Below are 24,397 nucleotides of genomic sequence, written 5' to 3' on the forward strand. Positions count from 1 at the left end.
AATTTTATATTTAATAAATTATAAAAATCATTCTTAATATATAGTTTTACTCCTCTGTACTTAAAAAATTAGCCATTTGCAGTCACGATGAATAAAAGAGCTCAGAATTTGATGATTATGGGCAATTCCAGTTGGACAGCAGAGACTTCTGTGAGTGGTGACGTGTCAGCGATCAGCAGGGAAATTCGATTTTGATTAAGGTCTCATAAGTCAAAGAAAACTGCATTGAGCTATTTACTAGTATTGGATATTATATAGCTTTCAAAGCCAAGTTAATTAAGCTGCCTGATTGGTGGTTTGTGATTGGATAGCAAAATCAAACTTTAAATAATATTAAATATTTTTAAAATTAACTCTTAGTTATTTTTAAAGATTAAAAATCTATAAATTAAACCAAACAGAATTGAAAATATTATTTGATGAATTCTCAAAATTCAGTTTACTGTATAAATTTTTTCAATCTTTCTAGAAATATTCAATGAATGAGGAACTGAATTCAACTCTTCACTTACCATAAAATTTACTTTAACAATAAATATAGCTAATTCAGTTTACTCAAAATTTTCTAATTTTTACTTGAATAATAAATTAACTAAAAAATAATATGAGATATTTTATAATAGCAACAACAGTCTACTTTGAGCTCAGTAACAATTAAATCAAATAGTCCGGCATTTAGTTTAATTAATTCATGCAGATGATAGTTTATTTGTACTTAATAACTAATTAAGTTTTGGGTGTTTGATAAGCACATTTTGGAGTTTTTTTTTAATAGTTGATGACTGATTTGTATTTATATTATATTTGAATTTCATTACTATCATACAAATAATTGCTAATAAATTTATTCTTTTAAAATTAATATTTTTTATGACAATTTAATCGTACTTATTTAAAAATAAATTTTTTATTAAGTATTATTTTAAAAAATTTAATTAATATTTTTATTTATGGAATACAGTAAAGTAAAATAATACATTCACCTTAAATTAAAAGAAATATAAAAAACAATTATGCTTTGTTGTTTTATATTTTAACAATAACAGCTGTCAAAATTTTACCAAATACGAACATTTATCAATTAACCACTATCAATTATAAGCATGAAAAACTAACTCATGGAGTAATGGAACACCAATATACTTACCCAAACTCCCTACTAATGGCTTGCACTGTCAAACAAATACAAATCGATTACCTTTGGCGGCCGTAAAGTTACAGTACTGTAACTATTTGTAAAGCAGCCCACGTACTTTGAAAATCTAATTTTAGCTTATCAAATATGGCGACAATTGTCTCTTTGCTTATCAAATATTTATATTAAAAAAAAAAAAAAAGAACTAAAAGCCTTCATCTATAAATAGCCATGCAAGATTTCTCACACCTCATCGAAGCAAATAACAAGTTGTAGAATTATAATTAAGCAAAAATGAAAACTGCTAATTTCCTCGTAGCTCTTGCAGTCTTGGCTCTGGTATTCTCTTCTGCCATGGCTTATGACCCTAGTCCTCTCCAGGACATTTGTGTTGCAACCAATGATACCAAACATGGTGGTAAGTGTGAGCTAATTGTGTTTCTTTCTTTCTTTTTTCATTGTCTCTAAGTATATAACTAACTCCATTACTTTGATGCAGTGTTCGTTAATGGAAAATTTTGCAAAGATCCAGAGAAAGTGACAGCAGACGATTTCTTTATTACAGGGCTTAACGTTCGTAAACAAACCTCAAAACAATTAGGAGTACGTCTCACCCTCTCAACCGTAGATCAAGTTCCAGGACTCAACACTAATGCCTTATCCATAGTCCGCATTGATTTTGCTCCAAATGGCAGTCTAAACCCACCCCATATTCACCCTCGAGCAGCAGAAATACTGACTGTCTTAGAAGGAACTCTTTATGCGGGTTTTATTACAGGAAATCCTGATCACCGCCTTTTCGCCAAAATCTTAAAGCCAGGAGATGCACTTGTGTTTCCACATGGACTCATTCACTTCCAGTTAAATATTGGCAAGACTCCTGCAGTCGCTCTAGCTGTATTGAATAGCCAAAACCCAGGAGTTGTTACTATTGCAAATACAATTTTTGGAGCTACCCCATCAGTAAATCCTGATGTTTTGACAAGAGCATTCCATCTTGATAAGGATTTAGTGACTAAACTTCAAAAAGAAGAATGGGTTGATCCAGATCAGCTTTATTAATTGAGTTTTTCTCCAAGCAGAAAGTTAATTAATATCCTCATAATAATTCACTACATTGTAGTAAATAAAAAGAGTTTCTCTTTTTCTTTTTCTTTTTCTTTTCTTTTCTTTTTTTTTAATCTCAAAAGAGAGTATTGTAGCATAATAAGGATGAGTATGGTTAATATATGCCTCTCTCACCAAGTTCATGTTACATTAAGTGATGTGTACTATTGCAAGTTATTTAATTAATATATATTTGAATTTTTGGTTTAATATGACTTGATTAGTTGATTAGTAGCTCGCCCAAGCTCAAAAAAGAAATCCAAATTTATTATATTAATTCAGTTGGACTTTTGTTTTTTTTTTTTTTTAACTCTAACATAGTAACATTGAATTATTGGTTATGGCAGTGATTATTTCAAAACTTATTAAGTGTATGGCATAAATATGTAAAAAGAGTAATGAAAATATATGTTAAAATCACTATTTAGAAAAAAGAAAAAAAAAAAAAAAAACTGAACATCTAAGATTGATTGAAAATGGTGGACTAACAAAGGCAAAAGAGATAGGGAATGTAAAACTTAAAAATAAGATTAGTTTCATACCAAAAGAGTACAAATCTGGAAAGAAAAATAAAATGACAGAAACAGCTTTTGCCCCAATAGTAATTTGTATTTGTCATGGAACTTATGCCTAAGCTCTTGATTCGTATTTCTGATACATTTATCTTTTAATAAGTTGAGGATTATGAAGACAAAAACTAATAGCAAATGGTGTATATTGACTCTTGAGGCCTTGGTTGTAATGTTGTCATAAAAATGGTACTTTCCTTCTTCATTTAATTTGGATCAAGATTCCACAGTTTCTTTTTTCATTTTTATTTTTTTTAGAAAAATCAATATTATGATCGATGATGGCCCAGCTCTGAATGTATGTCCATTTAAACTTCTGTCAAAGTTTAAGTTTGAAGTGTCAGATCTAGAACTATCAGATGTTGTTATCAAGGCTTACAATGATTCCAACAGACAAGTAGAGGGCATATTCAAGGCAGTTGTTAAAATTTCTATTTTAACACTTTTGGATTGTTTTAGGAAGAATCATTAACACAAAGCTGATTTTAACATTTTAAGAGGGCTTTTTATCAAAGATTAAACATTCTAATTTTAGTGTTTCACATAGATTAATTAAATTTTTTTTGACAATCACATCCATTTTTTTCGTTGAATTCAGCTATTTAAATATCTAATGTTTTTCGTTTGTCATTTTAAGTTAAATAGCTAACTAAACAACTATTTTATCAATCACTTCTAATTTAAACAGCTACAAGCTAATAACTAATAGCTAATATTGCCGAAGCCCTAAGTTGAGAATAAATTTATGCTTTTATTGCAATTGCTTAATTCAATAATCAATATGTAAGAATGCAGTCGAATTGTCGAAATTCTTTGTTGTCATACGTGGTTAAGATTCATATTTACTTGTTCTCTCACATTTAAAATTTATATATCCTTATCTTTGAAAGTTTATTTACTTGGTTAATCAAATGTCAGGCATGATCGTTGGAAAATTTTGTCCGAAGATAAACCATCTTGATTCTCTACTTCACGACGTTATTATGCCTTAAAGCATGCTTTATGGGTCTGATTTTTTATTAGTAAATAAAGCTAATTCTATGGCCTATTTTGAGTTCTTGGAATCTTCTTAGTTGTATGGCTAGGGACGGAAGTGAGACAAATATTTTAGGGTACCCGTTCCGCTCCGATCCGTTGGATGAGAGTACCCATTTATTAGTAAAAAATACATTTTAAATATGTTTGGATTTAGATAGATTAAAATGTAAGGATATCCTACTCATACGGGTAGTAAAATTTTAAATAGGTTCAGATATTTAAATGAATATTTAAACAAGTTTGGAACGGATACAGATAATAAAATTCTAAACGGATATGGTTACGGGTAGTTCAAAATTTGCGAATAGTCATTGCGCTTCCATCCCTATGTATGGCGTATTTAAATATTATGTGTTCTTAAAATTGTAGCGACTCTTTGAATTTTTTGTATGCAGTGTTGTCATTAAATGCTATATTGGGTTTTCAATCTTTTTTATTTTTACTTTTTAAACAAAGAAGAGTTTTTAATTAAGTTTCTTATTGTGCCCCTGTATTATTGCTATTAATAAAGTCATTATTGTTGCCATTGATATTAGCCAATTTATAACTTTTACTCTCTTGACTATTACATTTTTTTTAATAAATATAATACAGGAAAGACATGACCACTCTTCTGAAGACCAGATATATAATAAAACTATTATAACTAGAATAATTATTGTTCGCTGATGTAATAAGAAATCCTAATGAAAATTAAAAGAAAATAAGTTGCAAAGGTGCAATGTAACAAAACAAAAAATTAAAGTTATTGGAAATTATTTTCTTTTACATATAATTTAATATATTTTGATTGAATAAATTAAATTGCAATATAAAATTATGGGTATTTTGATCTTTTTAGTGATTTTTCATTCTATTCTTCCCATTCTTATAACAAAATATAAGAATATTTTTATTTTTATCTTGGTGGTGATGGAGTGGTGCATGGTAGTGTGATTGTTGGTAGTAGCAGTGTGTTAATTACATTACATATTCACAAACAAATATAAAAATGAGATAATGATGATTATATTTTATAAATTTTTTCAATTACATGACTAAACATAGTAATAGAATGTTAATTACATTTCATTATAATATCTTTTTCATTACATTATACCTTTGATTAAATCACGTTATATTTAAATATATATGTTAAGGACAGAAAACATAATAGGTTATAAGAAAATCACAAACATGAGATATGAGATAAAGAATTTGAATGAGCATCTTAGAAGAATGTGTTAGAAACCCAAGCCTAATCTTAATCCTACTTCAACTTGTCACCGGTAGTTTTTGGATTGTAAATTTATTTTAAATTCTAGACCGAATATTTCGATCAAGTGAGTTAGCAAGCAAGTAAACGGGATAGGAAGCAAATACATGGGAGCGCTCATACTCTTACTAGGGCCTCCTACCAGTATGCTCGGTTTCAAATTTGAGATAGCATTCCAAATTATATGTAGATTATTATTCCCTAAGACAATGAAGATTTCGTTCTTTCTTTAAGAAAAAAAAAAATTGTACAAGTGGCTTTTGTAATTTCCAATTTTTAAAAGATCTTGTCATTACATTTTTATTAATTATATTTATATATATATATGTTTTTTCCGTTTTGTAATTTCCGTTTTTTCACATTTTGATTTCTTGTTATTACATCCAAGTATCTAAAAGGGCAAATACATAAATGAAAAAAAATATATATATTTAATTAAGAGAACAATTAAACTTAGCAAATTTGTATGAGAGAGCAAACTTAGATTAAGTTAACTGAAGGTCCAAGTGTGGTTCCAATAAAAATATATTTTGTATTTGCAATTTAAGTTCTAATTACAATTAAGAGTGTTATTGTTACAGAAGATTAAAGTTTTGGATAAAATTGACATAAAAATTAAATTAGGATGAGATTGAAATATAATAGAAAGTTAATGTGAAACAATCCATCAAAGGCTTATCCAGTTGAATTTGTTAAATTATAAAATTATTAAATATTTTAATTTGTAAAATTGCTCTATTAACATTCCAACTTATGAAAGTTGCACTAATTAAATATTTACTGGATATTCAATAATATGTAAATATCATTGTTGAAAACTTGTGCTAAATAATGCGTAAAGAGTTAGATTTATTGATTACACATTATGCATTCGAAATATTTAAATTTATGTTTCATTAGCAAAAATTTATTATAAGTTAAAATTTTTAATATATGTAATTTTATAAATTCAATTATTTAATTAATCAAAAATAAAAATTACGCATCTTTTTCAGTTCTGAATCCTTTAAGTTGGGATATATATGATATTTCTTGGTATAAGTCCATGTCTAGTTAATCCTTTGAGAGTTTATTTATATTTCTTTTGGGTTTCATCCCTTCCTCTATATTCAAAAAAAAAAAAAAAAAAAAAAAAATTAAAGTTGTGTTACTCAACTTTTTATAAAGTTACAAACTATGAAGAAAAATTATTAGATGAATGTATAATATAATATTACAGACTATTTGACTATGACCATTGACCAATACAAATTATAATATGAATAGAAATATGGATACAATATTATTATTATTATTATATTATTTTGCTCAAACAAAAACAAAATCTCCATTCAAAAAGTTTTAGGAAAGCAGCCAATAATGACTTGGCCACAAAAGCTATCCAATCAAATGTTTAATTTCTCCGTTGAGCTAATAATATAATTGCTTAAAATAAAACCTTCACCAGGTAATCAGATGACATCATATATATAAATATTTTATTTATTAATGTTTCAAACATACATAAATAGAAACTTAATGAAAATTTGAAAATAAAAGGTAAACTATTGATGTGGAATCTAAACTACTTGTTCTTAGTCCAATAAATAGGCTAAATACCTAAATTTACAATTTAATTTTTTTTTAAAAAAAAATCAGTGATATTATCCTTTAACTTTTAGATTCATCTGATAAATCTTTAGTTATTGAATTTACACTTATTGTATACTTTAACTTAAAAAAATTATATATATTGAACGTAATTTTAAATAATTTTTCAATTATTAAATGGATTGTTTAACAAATACGGTGCTTTATGCATATATTTATAAATTATTGGATGACAATTTTATATTTGCAATAACCAATATATATATATATATATATATATATATAATAATAATAATAATAATAATAATAATAATAATAATACAATTTCACAAATTAAAGAGCTGAATAGTTATAGTTAAAACATATTTTGATAAGTGTTTTGGTGTGATTAAGGTGGTTCTAGCTTAGAAATATGTATGAATTAAGGGTGGCAGCCTCTAACCGGAGAAAGTCATGGTTTTGCTTGAAATAAGAAATAAGATTATATTGGTGGTATGAATTTGCTTTTCATAATTTATTGCGAAAGTAGATGTTCTAATGATCGAGTTTGATGAGAATTGAGAATAATTCTTTAAAGGCAACAGGTTTTTTTTGTTTTTTTGTTAATCACTCTAGCTTTTACCACGAGTATAAGAGGTTGCAATCAAGCCCTTAAATAGGGAAACGTGCTAAGTAGCATTGAAATTACTCAGAAATCTAAGTTTCCCTTTATATGGCAGCAGCTAGCTTAGCTATTTTCGTTGAGTTGATTTATTTATTTATTTAACGTTATATGGTCAGTTAAAGTTTGACATTGACCATTAAATATTGATGTGATTACTTTGGATGGAGGAAGGGAAATAAAATTGTTTGATTGCCCGATGACTGGACTGTGCGCATTGATTGAATAATGCTTGGTGTTACTGTTATTTAAACAGGTTGCCCGATGGATGGACTGTGTGTATTGATTGAATAATATTTGGTGTTATTGGGATATTTGAACAGGTTGATAGTTCCATTTTGAGGGGAGGTGCTGCCAAAATTTCAATAGAATCTAAGCTAGTTGTATTCAATGGATAAGTTAATAGGTTTGTTTGGAATAATTCTTTAATTTAATATATCTAAAATAAATCTCTTTATTTACTTTAGTTATTTCCTTTGCATTTATGATTTATTAAATCGTCTGAGTTCATCCACCTCTCATGCGAATCAGAATCTAAAAGCTTATCTTCTTTATCACTGTGAATAATAATAAACAGTGCTCTACCATCTGCATCATGCATAGTTACATTACAACATATGCTATAATTATCTATTTATTTGATTATTACTTATTTAATTCATTACTTTTCTACTTATTGTATATATGTGTATATTTGTACATTTGCATAATCTTTGTTTATTAATGTGTTGCAATTAAGTGCGATGTTTGATTATTTTTGTTGTGATATTACTATGCCTTGTTTGTGTGGAATTGGGATGAAGTGGGTCATCACGAGTTTGTGAGGGCTGCCTACGATACCGTCAGCCATGTATGGGGAGATTGGCGCCCCGGTGTGCGTCTGATGATATGAAATATACGGAAAACCACAGGTGGCCTCCTGTTGGTATGAAAGAAAAGAGTAAAAAAAAAAAAATGAGAGGGCTGGTTAAGTGAGGATTAGACCGGTTGGCCATGTATGAGGGATCGGCTCTTTGGTGCACACGTCATGAGAGGATAAGCCATGTGGGAGGACGACTCATCGGGTTTTCGGTGACGCCATTGACCAATTTCCACTGGTTTGATTACCTGAAGGTGTAATTGCTTGTGGATGCTGATGTTGTGTCATATGCTTGACCGGCTGTGTATTTATTTTAGTACTTTAGAAAGCATTTCGTGTGAATGCTTGTGTTATGTAATAATTATTATTCATTACTAAACTCACATTTCGTTTATTTTTTAGGAAGTAGATTCTTCTTTGTCCTGCCTAAAGCTTTGTTTTCTTCACCGTAGAGCTAGAAAAGAAAATTTCCTAATTTCAGTAATTATCTTATTATATAGTTATATGTAAGAAAACTTATTTATATTTATATGTTAGTGAATTCCGCAGATGGAGGATTATAACCGATAAACTTATGTAGTTATTTAGTTGTTCATCTATGTGAAAGCATGAGCCAATTAGCCCATACTATGGATGCTTCGTATTATAGTTGGGCTCGAACTATGAAATGTTTAAGATGCTAGATTTGGGCCAATGTATAATATAATTATGAGATTTTGTTACGTATGGCATTATTGGTTGATTGTTTGAAATTCATATTGATATGGTTGAATTTTAGTAGTTCAAGCTTACTAGGGCCTCAGGGACCTTATGCTTACTTGGGCCTTAGTATCGGTTTGACCCATGATTTTGGGTCGTAACAATAGGCTACGTGAATACAGGGGAAAAATATCTGGGTATTATCTCCGAAGATCACGCACGTATCTTCTGTTCCGTTATGTGGAATGGTCCTCAAATCTCGGTTTAGATCGGTGTTTATCACTATCTTTTGCTTTTACAATTTAATTTTTTTTTTTTAAAGTTTCATGAGTTCTTTGTTAGATTTCCTTGTTTTAACATGATTTCCTCTATTAGTTTTGCCTATTATTTTTCTTAATATGGTATTGATTTTTTTATCAACAATAATCAATACATTTTTTTTTCATTTTACGAATTTATTTAACCCAAAATAATTTTTTTTCTTTTTGTCTTTTTTTGGTTCCTCTCTTGCATTTATTTGCTGTAACTAAAATTGCAGGGTAGCACTATATAATTTAAGCGTTAACTAAGTTTTAATTTTGAGTTATTTCCTAACTTTTTTTTTTTTTTTTTTGTTTATTCGACATTCAATAGGCTATAGTTAATTTACTTTTCATTGTTTATTGTTGGAATCCAAAGTATACCAATAAATGGAGTCTACAAAACACAACTGGCAATGTACGCTGGGCGTGTGAGAGGAGCTTTCAAGTTCGATATTTACTAAACACAACTACAGGGAGGGGCAAAGAGTCTTAACTGTGACTAAACTCCGAGCAGAATTAGGCAGTTCTTAATAATAGGATTCGAATACCGATGATTTACACCAAAAAAATTATGAGCTTTAGTAAAAAAATACTAAGTTAAGAGTCTGTCTTACAATTTTCAATCTTTAATTATTGTTCTTATAAAATTCATGTTGTTCTTATATATATATATATAAACAAATTCTATTAAGCGGAGGTGTTTTACTTTTTCAATATTAACTACTAAATTGTTTTTTCTTTCTAAGTAACAATGGAAAAAAAATTGCTTCTTAAACTTCTTTTCACTTTGCAATAATATGAAATCACTAAAAAGCCATTGACATATTAATATTTTCATTTTAATCCTTTTCTTGATCTGTTGTTGTTTGAAGAGTTTCCCATTTTTATTTTACCATATTTTTATTTTATTTCAATATTAATCACACCTCTAATAAATTAAAATGTTCATCCATTTTAAAATTTCTATTCATGTGTTTATATTATTATCATATATATGTAATCTATCTATAATCTATAATCTATATAATATACAAAAGCAGAAAAGTCTATCTTAAATGACAGGCAAGTATGAGGAGAACAATTATTTAGCATAATTATAAGAAAATAAGTTGTAATGATAGCAATTGTAAGAAGATAAATTTTATATTTTGAGATAATATCATATAAGGGGGAAAAAGAAAAGAAAAGAAAACTAATATTAATAAGAAAAACTATTTTATTTGGAAATAAGAAAGGAATATAAGGGAAAGAATTCTGATAATTATCTTTTCAAATTAGAGGGAAAATAAAAAATTATAAAAATTAATTTGTAGCGAAAATTAATTTTATTTTTCTTTTTATATCCAAAAAAGAAGTAACGTAAGTTTTTTCTGGAAAAAAAAATTTAGTTCCTTCTTATTTTTCCTGATCATTCATTAATAAAAAATAAAGACACAAAAACAGATTCAAAAGAAAAAAACACTTCATTTTTCTTGGTAATCAAAAAAATCTTGATTGATTAGCTTGATGTATGGAGTAGTCTCATATACCAAGAGTTAGGTTGTACGGATATGGGACAAGAGATACGGGAATATACATGATACGATAATTTTTAAAAAAGTAGGACATCCACACGTTTAGGACACAAAATACTAAATAGTTATAATACATTAATATTTCAAATAAATAAACAATCATTTATAATAAATTATAAACATAAAATAAAAAATACTTAATTTCTTTTTCAATATAATAATTAAATTCTCAAAATTATTATCACCATTGAAAAATATATTAATAGTATGTGTCTATTTTAATGCAGGTTATACTAGAGGTATCAAAATTGGTCATGACATGTGTACACGATTCGCCTAATTTTCGTGTCGTGTTCGTGTTGATAAATTTAACACAATTATTAAATTGGCCGTGTTTGTGTTGACGCTAATCGTGTCACGTGTTAGGCGAATCTGTGTCGAACTTGACACGCCAATCCATTTTGACACCCATAGGTCATACCATGCATAGGTTTTGCTATTGCATACTTTGGTAAAATGTTTTGCAGGATACTTAAAAAGACACATCTTAGCATTGCAATTTTTTTAAACATATCTCAATGAGATACAATTTTGTAATACATTTCACAATTATTTTATTATGCAATTTTGTTATTTTTAAATGATGTTATAAAGATTATTTCATCCGTTAATATTTCTTCGCGCATCGCGCGGTTTCTAACACTGGTATGTATAAAAGTGCAAATTAGGGAACATTGTATTCCTAAAATGCCCCTACTTACTCTAATTTTATTGGTTGATTAAAAATATTTTTAGGGATAATTTAGTCATGTTCTAATAGAAAATTTTTATTTTTGTTGGTTAATTAAAAATATTATTAAAGATAATTTAGCCACATTCTAATTAAGATATTTTACTCTTATTCTAATTAGAAAACTTTTAATTTTATTGGTATTTTATTGATTTAAAAATAAAAATAGTTTAATTTTGATTGATTATGTTAATTTCCTATTTGAATCTAAATTTTATTAGGAAGTTTAATTTAATTCTAAACAGGAAATTCTCCATAAATTACTAACTTTTAAGATTTTGATGAATAAACTTTAATTATTTTTATTTTGATGTAAACACCATACTATGATCCTACGTTTCCTTTTTTTTTTTTTTTTGAAAAAAAAAAAAAAAGATATGGTCCTACGTTTCTATTGTTGAAGAAAATATATAATTATTCATGATGTTTCTTTAATAAATAAGAAAAATTTTTATAATTATATCTATTTATAATCTATAATCTATCTATTCTATATATAAACTCAGCAGCATACATGTGCTATGCATAATAAATATCTTTATCTATAATCTTAGAGATATTGTGATAATATTTTCAAATATATAATTTAAATTATTTATACATATTTGTTAATTTTGTTGAAACTTGTTTAAATTAAAAAACATCTATTTCAAATTCAAAACATTAGACTAATTATATAAAAATTAATGTCTATAATAAAATTGAAAGAAAAGGAAATATATATTAAAACTCATTGATTTAATTTATGTTTGAATGAATAAATTTTCTTAGATGATATTAAAAATAATAAAATAAATAAAATAAAATGGACAATAAAGATTGTACCACAGAAGTATACATATTATTTTTAAAGATAATTTCATATAAACCGCTTTCCCTGCTGTTTAATCAAAATTTTTCTAATTTGATAGAGTAATAGAAATTAAAAGAGAGAAAAAAATATGTCAATGACGAAAAAAATTGTATAAGAATTATCGAAATAAAAAAAAAAGATCTTATCAACCCTCAAAGAGCCCTCTCTAATTATAGTTTAGTAATAAGCAATTAACGGTAATTCAATATATTATCATTAAAACTAATAAAGACAACTATATATTCCAATTTTAAGACAAATAAATATTGAAATATTTGGTTATTCATTGTTAATAAAATTATTAACAAATATTTTCACCATTAACCTTCTCTATCATTCTTTAAAATATAAAATTTTCATTCATAATAATATATGATAATTATGATCAATTATAATGATTTTCAATATCAATATTATAATAATATTAATTTAAAAGATAAGTTATAATACATATTAATATGATAATCAACATCAAAATTATGATAATTTTTTAATTAAAATATAGTTTATAATATTGTAATTTTAATTATTTGATACATATTAAAATGATGATTGAATGATAATTAATATAAATATTATGTTATTTTAATTGAGAAAGATAGGTTACAATGTTATAATAATTATAATTATTTAATAACATGTAGTAATTATGATAATTGAACGATAATTAATATCAATATTTACATAACACTGTAATTAATAATTAAATTCTATGTGGCACTATTAAAATTTAAAAGTCCTATGTGGTATTATAATCTCATGTGTCATCACTAAAATTTAAAAACCTTATGTGACAAGAGTAAGGGAAGAATATTCATTTAAAAAATATCATATGTCAACTTCTTGAAAAAAATGCTTGCTTTTTACATATTGAAACGACCCGGAAAATCTTTTTTTCAAAAATTTTTCAATTAAAAATTTAATCATAAATTCTAGCCAAAGAAATTCAGCGAAAAATATTTTATTATTGCTAAACTAGACTTATAAACCAGTTTGAATTTTCTAAAAACCAGGTGAAAAACCCATAAACCAAATAAAAACCGAGTCAAATCACTGAATTGGACCAAACCGATTCGAATCGAACTGAAATAGTCTAAAAACCCAGATTTTTTTCCTTTTCTGTTCTTCTACTTCCTTTCTTCTCTGACGCCGCTCATCTCGGGCTCTCTCCCTTCTCACAATCCGATTTTTAGCTACTAAACCGACGGGATGAAGTGGCGATCGACTCCCTGGACATCGACGATCTCAGTCTTGGTGCCTCTTGTCGTCGATGGAGGCGAATCGGTGCTCTCTCTCTCCAATGGCATTGCTGACCTTCGCCGACTCATTTTCCTAACTACTAGCGAGTCCCAATCGATGAGACCGGTGTAGAAATGCCGCTCTCCTATCGCTGAACTCGATCCAAGCCTTCCTTCACGCTTAATGGATCTCCAACAGAATGAATAGAAGTGACTGTCGATGCATATCTAGCCAAACTAGCCACTGGCTCAATAGACAGATGACAAAATCGAGCTTCTTGTGAAATTTCGAGTCTAGGGATGTATGAATCGCACATTTCTGGTAAAAATCAATTTACCGACAACCGGCGACGCTCTGGCGACCGGCAGACGAGTATCTGGCAAGAACCCAAGAGGCAGAATCATCTTCTCCTCACTCGGATTGTAAAATCGTCATCCGATTTTTGATTGGTACTCTCTAAGACCTAGTTCCTCAATTTTTTTTGTATAAATTCTAAATTTAAATTTATTAGGTAATTTAGTTGATTTCGAAGAGAAAGTTAATTGAATGTCTTAGATATATTAGGTTTTGAAGTTTGTGAATTAATTGGAGATTTTAGGAAAATTTGAACTTAAGATTTAACTGTGAGAAATTATGATTATAATTTGTGTAGTTATTTTGTATAGTCAAAATAGCGTTAGAATAGCTATAACTCTAACAGATATTTGTTAGTAGCGTTAGAATAGCAATAACTCTAACAGATACACACTTGTATATATTCTTACTCTAATATGCAGAGGAGAGATGACGGAATAATAATATTCTGAGGAGGCTATCATTCATCAGCTCCTCTTTCAATTTTGTGTCTTTCTATTTTATGAAATTCCTTTTTTGTTGGCTGCTTTGATCCTTTTCATGGTATCAGAGCATGGATAATAGATTGATTTGATCCCTGTATTCAATTTCTTGTATCTCCTTGTCGAGATTTTTTTTTAGAAGATGATGTCCCCAGACGATCTGGCGAAAATTATCGCCGCCATCAACGCCAAAAGTAACGAGACCGATCCGTATCAAACTCATAGTTATAGCTGAAGGTTTTTGCCAATCCTCTTTTGATCACTGTTTGTTCACTCGAGGTAACGGTAATACATTCATTGCTGTCTTGGTTTATGTCGATGATTGCCTGATTTCTAGTCCCTCAGTTGCTTTGATTGATGAATTAAAGGCTTATTTGCATGGGAAATTTACTATTAAAGATCTTGGACACGCCAAGTATTTTTTGGGCATCGAAATAGCTCGGTCAACAGATGGAATGTTGTTAACTCAGCATAAGTTTATAATAGATATTGTTGCAGACACAGGTTTACAAGATTCTAAACCAGCGTCTAGTCCTTACATTCAAGGACTCAAACTCAGTTCCGACATGGGCAGACCTTTGCAAGACCCAGAACGTTACAGACGTTTAATCGGCAGACTATTATATTTGTCGCTCACTAGACCTGATATTAGTTATGTTGTTCAACAACTAAGTCAGTTTATGCAATCTCCTCACCACCAGCATTTCCAGGCAGCATTGACAGTGGTGAAGTATTTACATGGTACTAGTTTAAAGGGGTTATTTCTTCCAGCTTCAAATGATCTAAAGCTTCGAGCTTTCTCAGATGCCGACTGGGCCTCTTGTGCGGATACTAGGCGATCTGTTACCGGGTATTGTATCTTTTTGGGTACTTCCTTGGTGTCATGGAAGTCGAAGAAACAAGCGACTGTCAGTCGATCTTCCGCCGAGTCTGAGTATAGAGCTATGGCTTCAACTATTTGTGAAGTTCGGTGGCTGTCTTCTTTACTTACTGATTTTCACATTACTGTTCCTACTCCAATTCTGTTACATTGTGACAATAAAGCAGCAATTCATATTGCAGCTAATCCCGTTTTTCATGAGCGAACAAAACACATCGACATTGATTGTCATGTGGTTCGGGCACAGTTACAAAATGGATTCATTAGTACTCCTTATTTGCCCAGCTCCATGCAACTAGCTGACATGTTCACAAAACCTTTGTCTACTCAGCTATTTCAGAATTTTGTGTGCAAGCTTGGATTGGTTGATTTCTCACCAACTCCAGCTTGAGCGGGGAGTATAAAGTAGATTTGTGTGGTTATTTTGTATAGTCAAAATAGCGTTAGAATAGCTATAACTCTAACAGATATTTGTTAGTAGCGTTAGAATAGCAATAACTCTAACAGATACACACTTGTATATATTCTTACTCTAATATGCAGAGGAGAGATGACGGAATAATAATATTCTGAGGAGGCTATCATTCATCAGCTCCTCTTTCAATTTTGAGTCTTTCTATTTTATGAAATTCCTTTTTTGTTGGCTGCTTTGAGCCTTTTCAATGAATTATAGAAATTGATCGGTATTTGTAAGCTTCATGAAATTTGAAACAATTTCGTGTAGAGAAATGTGAAAGCTGGTACTACCACTCTTCGGTCACCATGGGTGGCGGTGATTGCGGTGGCCAGCGAAGGTTTCCGATGTTAGGAAAATCCCTAAACTCAGAATGTAGGAATTAGTTCGTAGATTATGAATATGTGATTAAAATCACTATTTGACTTAATTAAATCCCTAAATCGTTACGTAAAGCAGTAGTTAGCGAGGCCTTAGAAAGACTTAGTCAGCCAATTAGATAATTAATAATTTATATTAACAAGAATTAATTATTGTGGCGAATTTAAGATAGGGAAGTTTAGATCTATATGATTATCATATTGGACCTTATTATCTCTAAGTGTAAATCATGAATCAATAATAAGCACTTGATTTTCTTTATTAATTTATAATTTAGTTGGTAGTTAAAGAATATATTAACCTATGGTACAATAGTGGATATTGAGTTATGAAGATGGTAGATGAGGTATGATTGATGAATAATGAGATTAGTTGTTGTGAATTGCCTGATAGATGAGCTTTGAGAATTTGTTATTGAATTGTGGTTTAATCAAATTTTAGGAGATGGTCCTGCCGAAATTTCGATAGAATCTAGGCTAATCATATTTAATAATTAAGTTAATAGGTTTATTTAGATTAATTCTTTAACTTGATATATTTAAAATAAAGTTCTTTATTTATTATTATTATTATTTATTTATTTATTTATTTTTGAAGAACCAATTATTAAATTATATTATTATTTAATACTCTTGTATTTATTTGAATTGCTATATGAATGCTTATTTGTGCTCTTGCATAATAGTGTTTAATTACTTAATATGCGGGCATTTAATTGCATTGTTTGATTATTTATGTTGTGATATTGCTATGCCTTATTGTGTGGAATTGGGATGAAGTGGGTCACCATGGGTTTGTGAGGGCAGTCTTAGATACTGTCGGCCATGTATGGGGAGATCGGCACCCCCGTGTGCATCTGATGATATGGATTATATGGAAAACCGTAGGGTGGCCTTCTGTTGGTATGGAAACAGAAGAGAGTATAAAAAAAATGAGAGCAATAGTCAAGTGAGGATTAGCCCAGTCGGCCATGTATGGGGGATCGGCTCCTTGGTGCACACGTCATGAGAGGATAGGCCATATGGGAGGATGGCTCATCGGGGGTTTCGGTGACGCCACAGACCAATTTCCACGTGATGTGAATATGTGAAGGTGTTAATATTTTTGATTGCTATTGTTATGTGATTTGTGTGATCATTTGCGTGATCATATAACTAGTCGGATGACTAGATTGATTTATTTAAGCAAATGTGTGAATGCATGTGTATGCAATAATTATTATTCATTATAAAACTCATTCTTTTTATTATTTAACTTGTCAGGAAGTAGAGTTCCTATCGATCTGACTGAAGCTCTGCAATCTTCTCCGCCGGGCTATATAAGTAAATTTCTAGTTTTTTAATTGACTAATTTATGTATTGTCATATGTAAGAACTTCACTTCTAGCTATTAGTGAACTCCGCAGTTGTAGGACTTATATGTCTCTCATCATGTATTAATATGAAAATCTTAAATTGTGAACGTTTTTAATTATTTATTTTAATGCATATATGGACCAATAGCCCATTTTATAAACAAGGTGTATTCTAAACAGGCCCGAACCATAAACTGATTTGAGATGTTGAAGTTGGGCTAGGAATATGGGTTTGCTGTTCCTAGAAATCTGGTTAATGAGTGTGGATTTTATGGGTTAGGCTTACTACGGGCCTCAGGGGCCTTAAACTTACCTATGCCCTAGTGTCGGTCCGACCTATGGACATGGGTCGTGAAAAAGTTGGTATCAGATCTTAGGTTAGAATCTTACAATGTAACTGTGGAGTGTAGGGAATCTCGTCTCGTCTTTCTCAGTCTCCTTTCCTTCTACTTCAGCGTTTTCCTTATTGTCACGGATAGAATAAATCCCTATCTCGTTGAGCGTGTGTTCTATTTCTTGAAGTTGGATTATATGAGGATGAGTTTGAATAATTATTTTTAGGGATGACCATTTTAGGATAGGTATGGAATAGGGATTTCCTTATGTTGGGATCGGCCGTAACCAACATAAGGAAAGAAACCTGGGGATTTCTTTCTTAGGGATGGTGGACGTACTAAACCCTGTGAAGGAAAACCCATACCTATTGTGTAAATCAGTAAACTATAAAAGAAGTAGTTAAGGATTTGAATGAAAGTAATGAACAATAGGATAAACCTATCACAATACCTATTGGGGCTAAAGCAGGTATCAACCGTATAGCTTGGGAATAGAGTAAATACCTTGATGATAGTGGATTGTCTTGATCACCCAATACACTACTTTTCATGTGAACTCTATTCCTGTCAGTGAGTAGGATTGTGTAGAGTATAAATAGGATTTTCATTTGTTTGGGAGATTCATGAATATGGATACCTATAGAAGTAATATCGATAATAGATTACCTAGTTATTACACGTAAACCACCACCAAAGTGAAATGGTTATGCAATTGATTGTGATTGTATTAGAGTTGCAGGAATGGGTGAATTGTATGAAATAATCTTGAGTCTTTCTGTTGCATGTCTAAGACTATAGGTAGGGGAAGAGTGAATAACTTTAAGGTAATTAGGAGTCTGTGTTCAAGTATTTAGCTCAGCTACTGAATTCCTTTAGAGTTTATTTAAAATATAAAATTTTTATCATTTTATTTACTGATTATTTGAATTTAAAATCCCAGCTTGATTTTGAATTTAAATCATATTATGATAAATAATTTAAAATTGACTATTTATATAGAAAATCATTTTCTATTTATATCACGGGGCCAAGTTGATGAGATAATAAAATGAAATGATCACGAGGGTAGTTAAAACTTAAAAGAAGATTTGAAGAAGAAGAATAAGATAGTTGATGATAATAATGATAATAAGTAAGCAGACAGTTCGTAATCAAGTTAAGAACATGAACGTTGGAAAGGTTTGAGAAGATAATTTTGGTACAAAAGCTAAGTTGCAACCAGATTTAGAGTATAGGACTCTTTAATGTTTAAATGAAAAAGATAACATTAGGAATGGACTTGGATGGTTTAAGGGTATAAGGAATAATATATAACAAGTTGTTACATATATATACTAGGAGCAAGTGGTAGATTAAATTAGAGGAATTTATAAATACCTTGCTAGACTTGAATAAGGAAAAGATTGATTGACTAAAGACAGGTGAGATAGTTAAGTTAATATACGAATTGAAGTTGAAATAGGTAGATTATTACTTCTATTGCAATTTTAGTATGACACCAACTATTTTAACCGTTAGCTTGAGTTCTTAATATAATGCGAAGGAGATTGATAATTAAACTTTAAAACTTTGATGGAAAATGAAAAAATTAGCTTATGTAGATGCTAAATAGGAACTTCGTTATTGTTTCTTAATTGAGGTATAAACTGAAATTTCATATAAAAACGAATAAATTATTTAGTTTAACGTAGAATTTGGTAAAGGAAATTGAGTTACTAATGTTTATTTGTTTGATGTGATATTTGGATGGTAAGGCAGCATTAGGTTGGGATTTAAGAAATTTTATCGAAGATCTTCGTGCTGATGGGTATTAGGTAAACAGTGAATATTTAGGGTAGGTAATAAGTGTTAGGCTGAAAAACTGATGATTAGATAAATCATGATTACGATGATTAGTGGAACGAAAGAAACCGAGCAGACGAAATAATTAATAAGAGTACTCTAATAAGCTTAGGATGGACTAATAAGCAACATAGGTGGAATTTTCGCAAGTGTACAAAATCGCAATAAGTAATATAGTGTGAAAGAGTATCGTATCCACAGGGATTGTATATCAAGTACCAAAATTGTGTTAACCTATTATTATTTAAACGAAAATAAGAGAGATTTGTTGTAAGAAAAGTAAATTCTAAAAATAAAACAGAAAGGAATCAAACAATCAATATTCAGATGAGAAGAAATCAAGGATTTAAAACTACTAGGGATTTTGATTTCACTTAATTCTATCCAATTTATTTTATTAGTTTGTTAATCAATTTTAATTGTTCAAGTAGGGGAAACAACCCTAAAATCACTACCAAGCTCTCCCGATGTATTGTTCGCTATTCTAATCGGGTCTAATTACCTATCTTCCAATAGCGCAATCAAACAAGAATTAAATCATTAAGTTTTATGGTTTATTTTGTGAATTCATAACCTAAGGTCATTAACTTATGAAAACCCCCCATGAGTCAAACCATATAGCTTCCGCATCAAGTTATTATTCTCATGTAATTTATTACCTTTTTCATATCAAAAACCCTTCTCCTGATATTGATTAATGAAATAAATCAATCCAGGGGAGAAACTCTGCCTGGAAGCATTAAGTTCAATAATAAATTATATCATGAACAAGGAAAAGCAAATCTAATATTATAAATTGGAATCAAATTAAGCTACATCAAATCCCTAGTATGAGAGTTTTAGTTCGACATAGTAATTAACTAAAACTCAATAATAGTTGAATAAAACTTCATAATCAATAATGAATAATGAAAAGAAAAACAAGATTAAGATTTAAAAATAAAAACTAGACAACAGATATGTGGATGACTTCCTTGAATCTTGGCACAAATATTGGATGCTTGAAATCTTTGAGAGAGAGAGAACTAAGTAGAAAATACTAGAACTCGAGATGGCTCTATAAGGAATGGTTCCTCTCTTTATATAGACCTCCTGGGAGAAAATCTGACTCCGTTTAGGAAATAGAATCTTTATTAAGTATGAAATCTTCTTTGGAGATCATAAACTATTTAGGCTTTGGATTTCTTCTTAGTTAGGACTCTTCTCTCTTCCTCAATAGGCTTAGATCTTGTTTTGCACGTTAGGAAAATATTTGAGGTGGCCCCATGTCATTAAAAAGACTGGCTTGCGTTTTTTATTCAAGACAGTTTTGCCTTCATAGCACAGGCGTGCCAGATAGCACGGCTTGGGCGTGCTAGAGTCTGAGTCTATGAATGATTCAGCACGGGCCGTGCTCTGCAACACGCTCAGAGGAGTACTTGTGGCACGGGCGTGTGCCATAGCACGGGCAGGGCGTGCTAGGCTCTGACTTTCCAAGATAAATTGCATCACGGGCGTGCTAGGCAAGCATGCCCTGAGGTCCTTTTAGGCACGGGCGTGCCAGATAGCACGAGCTAGCCGTGCTAGAGTCTGAGTCTCCACTTGATTTCCCTTAAGTTTAGCACGGGTGTGCTAAGGTGCACGGGCTGGGCATGGTTCAGCCTGAGTGTTTTGCTTTATAATGCTCTTTTCTGTGCCAAAACCTTGCAAATTTCTTTAAGATCAAGTAGATTATGATTCAAGGAAGCTTTGAACAAAATTATAATTAAAACGAAGTAAAAATTAATTAAAGTGATAAAATTTACTAAAATTCCAAATAAAAACTATATTAAAAATACTGTAAAAATGACATCTATCAAAATTCCCCAAACTTAAACCATTGCTTGTCCTCAAGCAACAAAACTAAAAACGAAAGAACAAAACAAACTGCCAAAACTAGCTTACTATGGTTAGAGATAATTATTCACAAGTTTCAAAAGATATCAAAATTATTAATATGCGAATAAATCAAGTGTTTTCCATGCTAATTTATATCTAAGCGAGAATTCAATTTTTTATAAAACACATTCTTGATTTAAACATAAGTTAAAAAGATTTTTCAGCACCAAAATTTATTCAACCTATGATAAGTAGAATATGAAATTTCAAAAATTATTTAATCCTTTTTAAGTTTAACATTCCCATATGCAAAATTAGTCATCCCTTCTCCACAATTGAAATGCTTATGATTTTAAAAGATCAAAAGGTCTTTATTTAAGTTGTAATGAGGTTTTCCAGGTATAAATTTAGCTAATCAAAGAAAAAGGATAAAAAGATAGACAAAGAGCATAAAAGAATGTATAATAACAAGATTTTCATTATACCAAAACAATTTGTAAAGGGAGATTAATCTTGAAGTTCTTCACTAGCTCACGATTAGAGATATTTTGGCAAGGTCTTTTCATAATACTTTAATAACTTCTTCCTTGCTTTTAATTCCCCAAACTTCAATTCTTTGATTGATTGCTTCTTCTATGGGGTGTTTCTCTTTGGGTTTTCTAATTGGTCCACTTGCTAGTATTAATGAAATGTTCTCCCTTTTTGTTACTATGTTTTAATAAAAATCAAATCCTTCAATTATACATTATTGCACTTAGGGTAGGAATTTAAATTGGTTTAATGGCTAGGCTTAATAAGGGTGAACAATAAAATTTGGAAATAGGCTTCAAATTGGTTGCAAAAGTCATATTTTAACTTAGTTGGCCCAGGCTAAATAAGGGGTTCAATGAAGAATGCCTAAATCATCTCTTTCTAAATGTAAGCATTTAAAAATTTTGTCTCAAAGGGAATTCTAATTTATTCTAGGAATGCCAAGGTTAAATAAATTTTGATTAAAACATATCTATATACCATAAAATTCACAAAAATTAGTGTTTATAATATTAAAAACAAATAGTTAAACCAAAGAATCATGTTAAGCCAAAAATTAAAATTATGGCGCAAACATTCTAGATTAGAAAATCAACTAAATTTATCACAAGTTACTAAATTATGATAACTTTCAAGCTTGTCCACTATTAATCCAAACATGTTAAGCTAAAATAAAATTTTTAACTAAAATAAAATTTTCACTAAAATTTTTCTTTCCCCCAATTTAATCGAGCACTTTGTCCCCAATGTGTTCAAAATAAGCCTACTTCCCCAAACATATCACATTATCAAAAGAAAAGAATAAGAGAGTGTAGTAAGCATTACCATAATTGTATTGAAAAATACAATAGAGCTGGGTGTTGGAATGTAGCATAGCCAGAAGATCAGAAAAACAATAAAAGAAAAAGTTAAGAGAATAATATCCTAAGAAATGGAAAACATAAACAAAAGGAAAGAAAAATTCAAGACATAATATTCAGTATATAAGAACAAAAATCGAAATAAAAAAAAAACAAACGAAAAGAAGTCAAAATCTATCAAGACTGCGGTGGTGGAGGCGGGTGTGGATGCAATAACTAAATTACAGTGTGGAGTTGGCCTTGCAAGGTATCCATGCGAGAGTTGAGGCTCCCATTCATTATCTCTATAGACTAGAACCTGTCAGCAATCATGGATTCCATTCCGTTAAGACGATTGTTGAACATGTCCATTCAAGACATCATCCGACCTAGCACTTCATCGGTGGATATGTTCGAGGCTCCCTGAAAGGATGGTCCAGCAGTGGTACTTGCACCAGAGGAAGTAAAAGTAGGGAAAGGAGTTAGATTTTCCTCATCCATGTTAGTGTCACCGTCATCCTCAGCTTCCTCATCTTCAGAGCTTTCTTCTCTAGCACCCACTAAGCGGTATGAGTCTCCTATTTTTTCCACCAGTTTCATATGAATCATAACATCTAAGTCTAACCTGGTACCTTTTCCCCCTCCCACACTATCATAGATTGGTCTAGCGGAGTTCCAAACTCTCACAAGGCACCCCATCATAATAGCCCCTTTTTTTGCTCTAGCTACCTTAGCCCATCGTTAGCATAGCCAATAACCAACGTTCAGCAAAATCCCCTGATCAATTGCCCATACAAAATATAATTCGTTTAAACTTAGTACTCCATCGCTCTCACTTCTTCCAAAAATAGTGTTAGCTAGGAATTTGTGAATGTATCTCAGGGCAGGATTTCTTAATTTTGATGCCTTTGAAAACCTAGGATTATAATTATCTTCTCCAGTCAAATCACGCCATGTACCGCGTTCATTAAAATCCTTAGGTATTTGATTTTGAACATTTTCAGTGAGAAATCCAAATATATGGCTAACCTCATTCACGAAAAAATCAAAAGTTCTACCAAATAGCCTGAAGCGGATTTTGCTCGGGAAATCGATGGGCAATATTCTAATGAGAGAGGAATAAGAACTCAAAAATTATAAGGTTAGAGGTGCATAAACCAGATTTTCATTTCAATAAACTGCCCCCACCCTACACGTCTAAGTGGTTCTATCACAGCATCCCTAAGCCCCGCTTGTGCTAGAGCAGACTCATCAATAAATCTATTCGGTAAAATAGGTCGAAGGGATAGTTTATTATACCTCTCTTGCTATTCTGGCGAAGCAATCTCAAATGGAGGAGGAGCTGGCATTGAAGAAGGTGGAACCGGTGGAGGAGGAGCAATTGAAGACTGATCGATTGGCCGTTGTCTAGCGGCAACCGAGGAGGAGGGTCTACTGTGCTTATATCGGGGAGGCATGGTGAAGGAGAATGGTGAAG

General features: G+C 30.3%; 1 protein-coding gene across 1 annotated transcript; it reads left to right on the forward strand.

The window, feature by feature from the left end:
- The first annotated feature begins 1,393 nt into the window (after positions 1-1,393).
- LOC105645192 (germin-like protein subfamily 1 member 13) lies at positions 1,394-2,452 on the forward strand. Its single transcript, XM_037639815.2, has 2 exons — positions 1,394-1,553; positions 1,635-2,452. Exons 1-2 carry the CDS (start codon positions 1,430-1,432, stop codon positions 2,195-2,197), a joined length of 687 nt encoding a protein of 228 aa, XP_037495743.2. The 5' UTR covers positions 1,394-1,429; the 3' UTR covers positions 2,198-2,452.
- The last annotated feature ends 21,945 nt before the right edge of the window (positions 2,453-24,397 follow it).

This window comes from Jatropha curcas, chromosome 11, assembly GCF_041381405.1.
Source record: "Jatropha curcas cultivar XTBG-Jc1 chromosome 11, XTBG_Jcur_1.0, whole genome shotgun sequence".
Taxonomy (NCBI): domain Eukaryota; kingdom Viridiplantae; phylum Streptophyta; class Magnoliopsida; order Malpighiales; family Euphorbiaceae; genus Jatropha; species Jatropha curcas.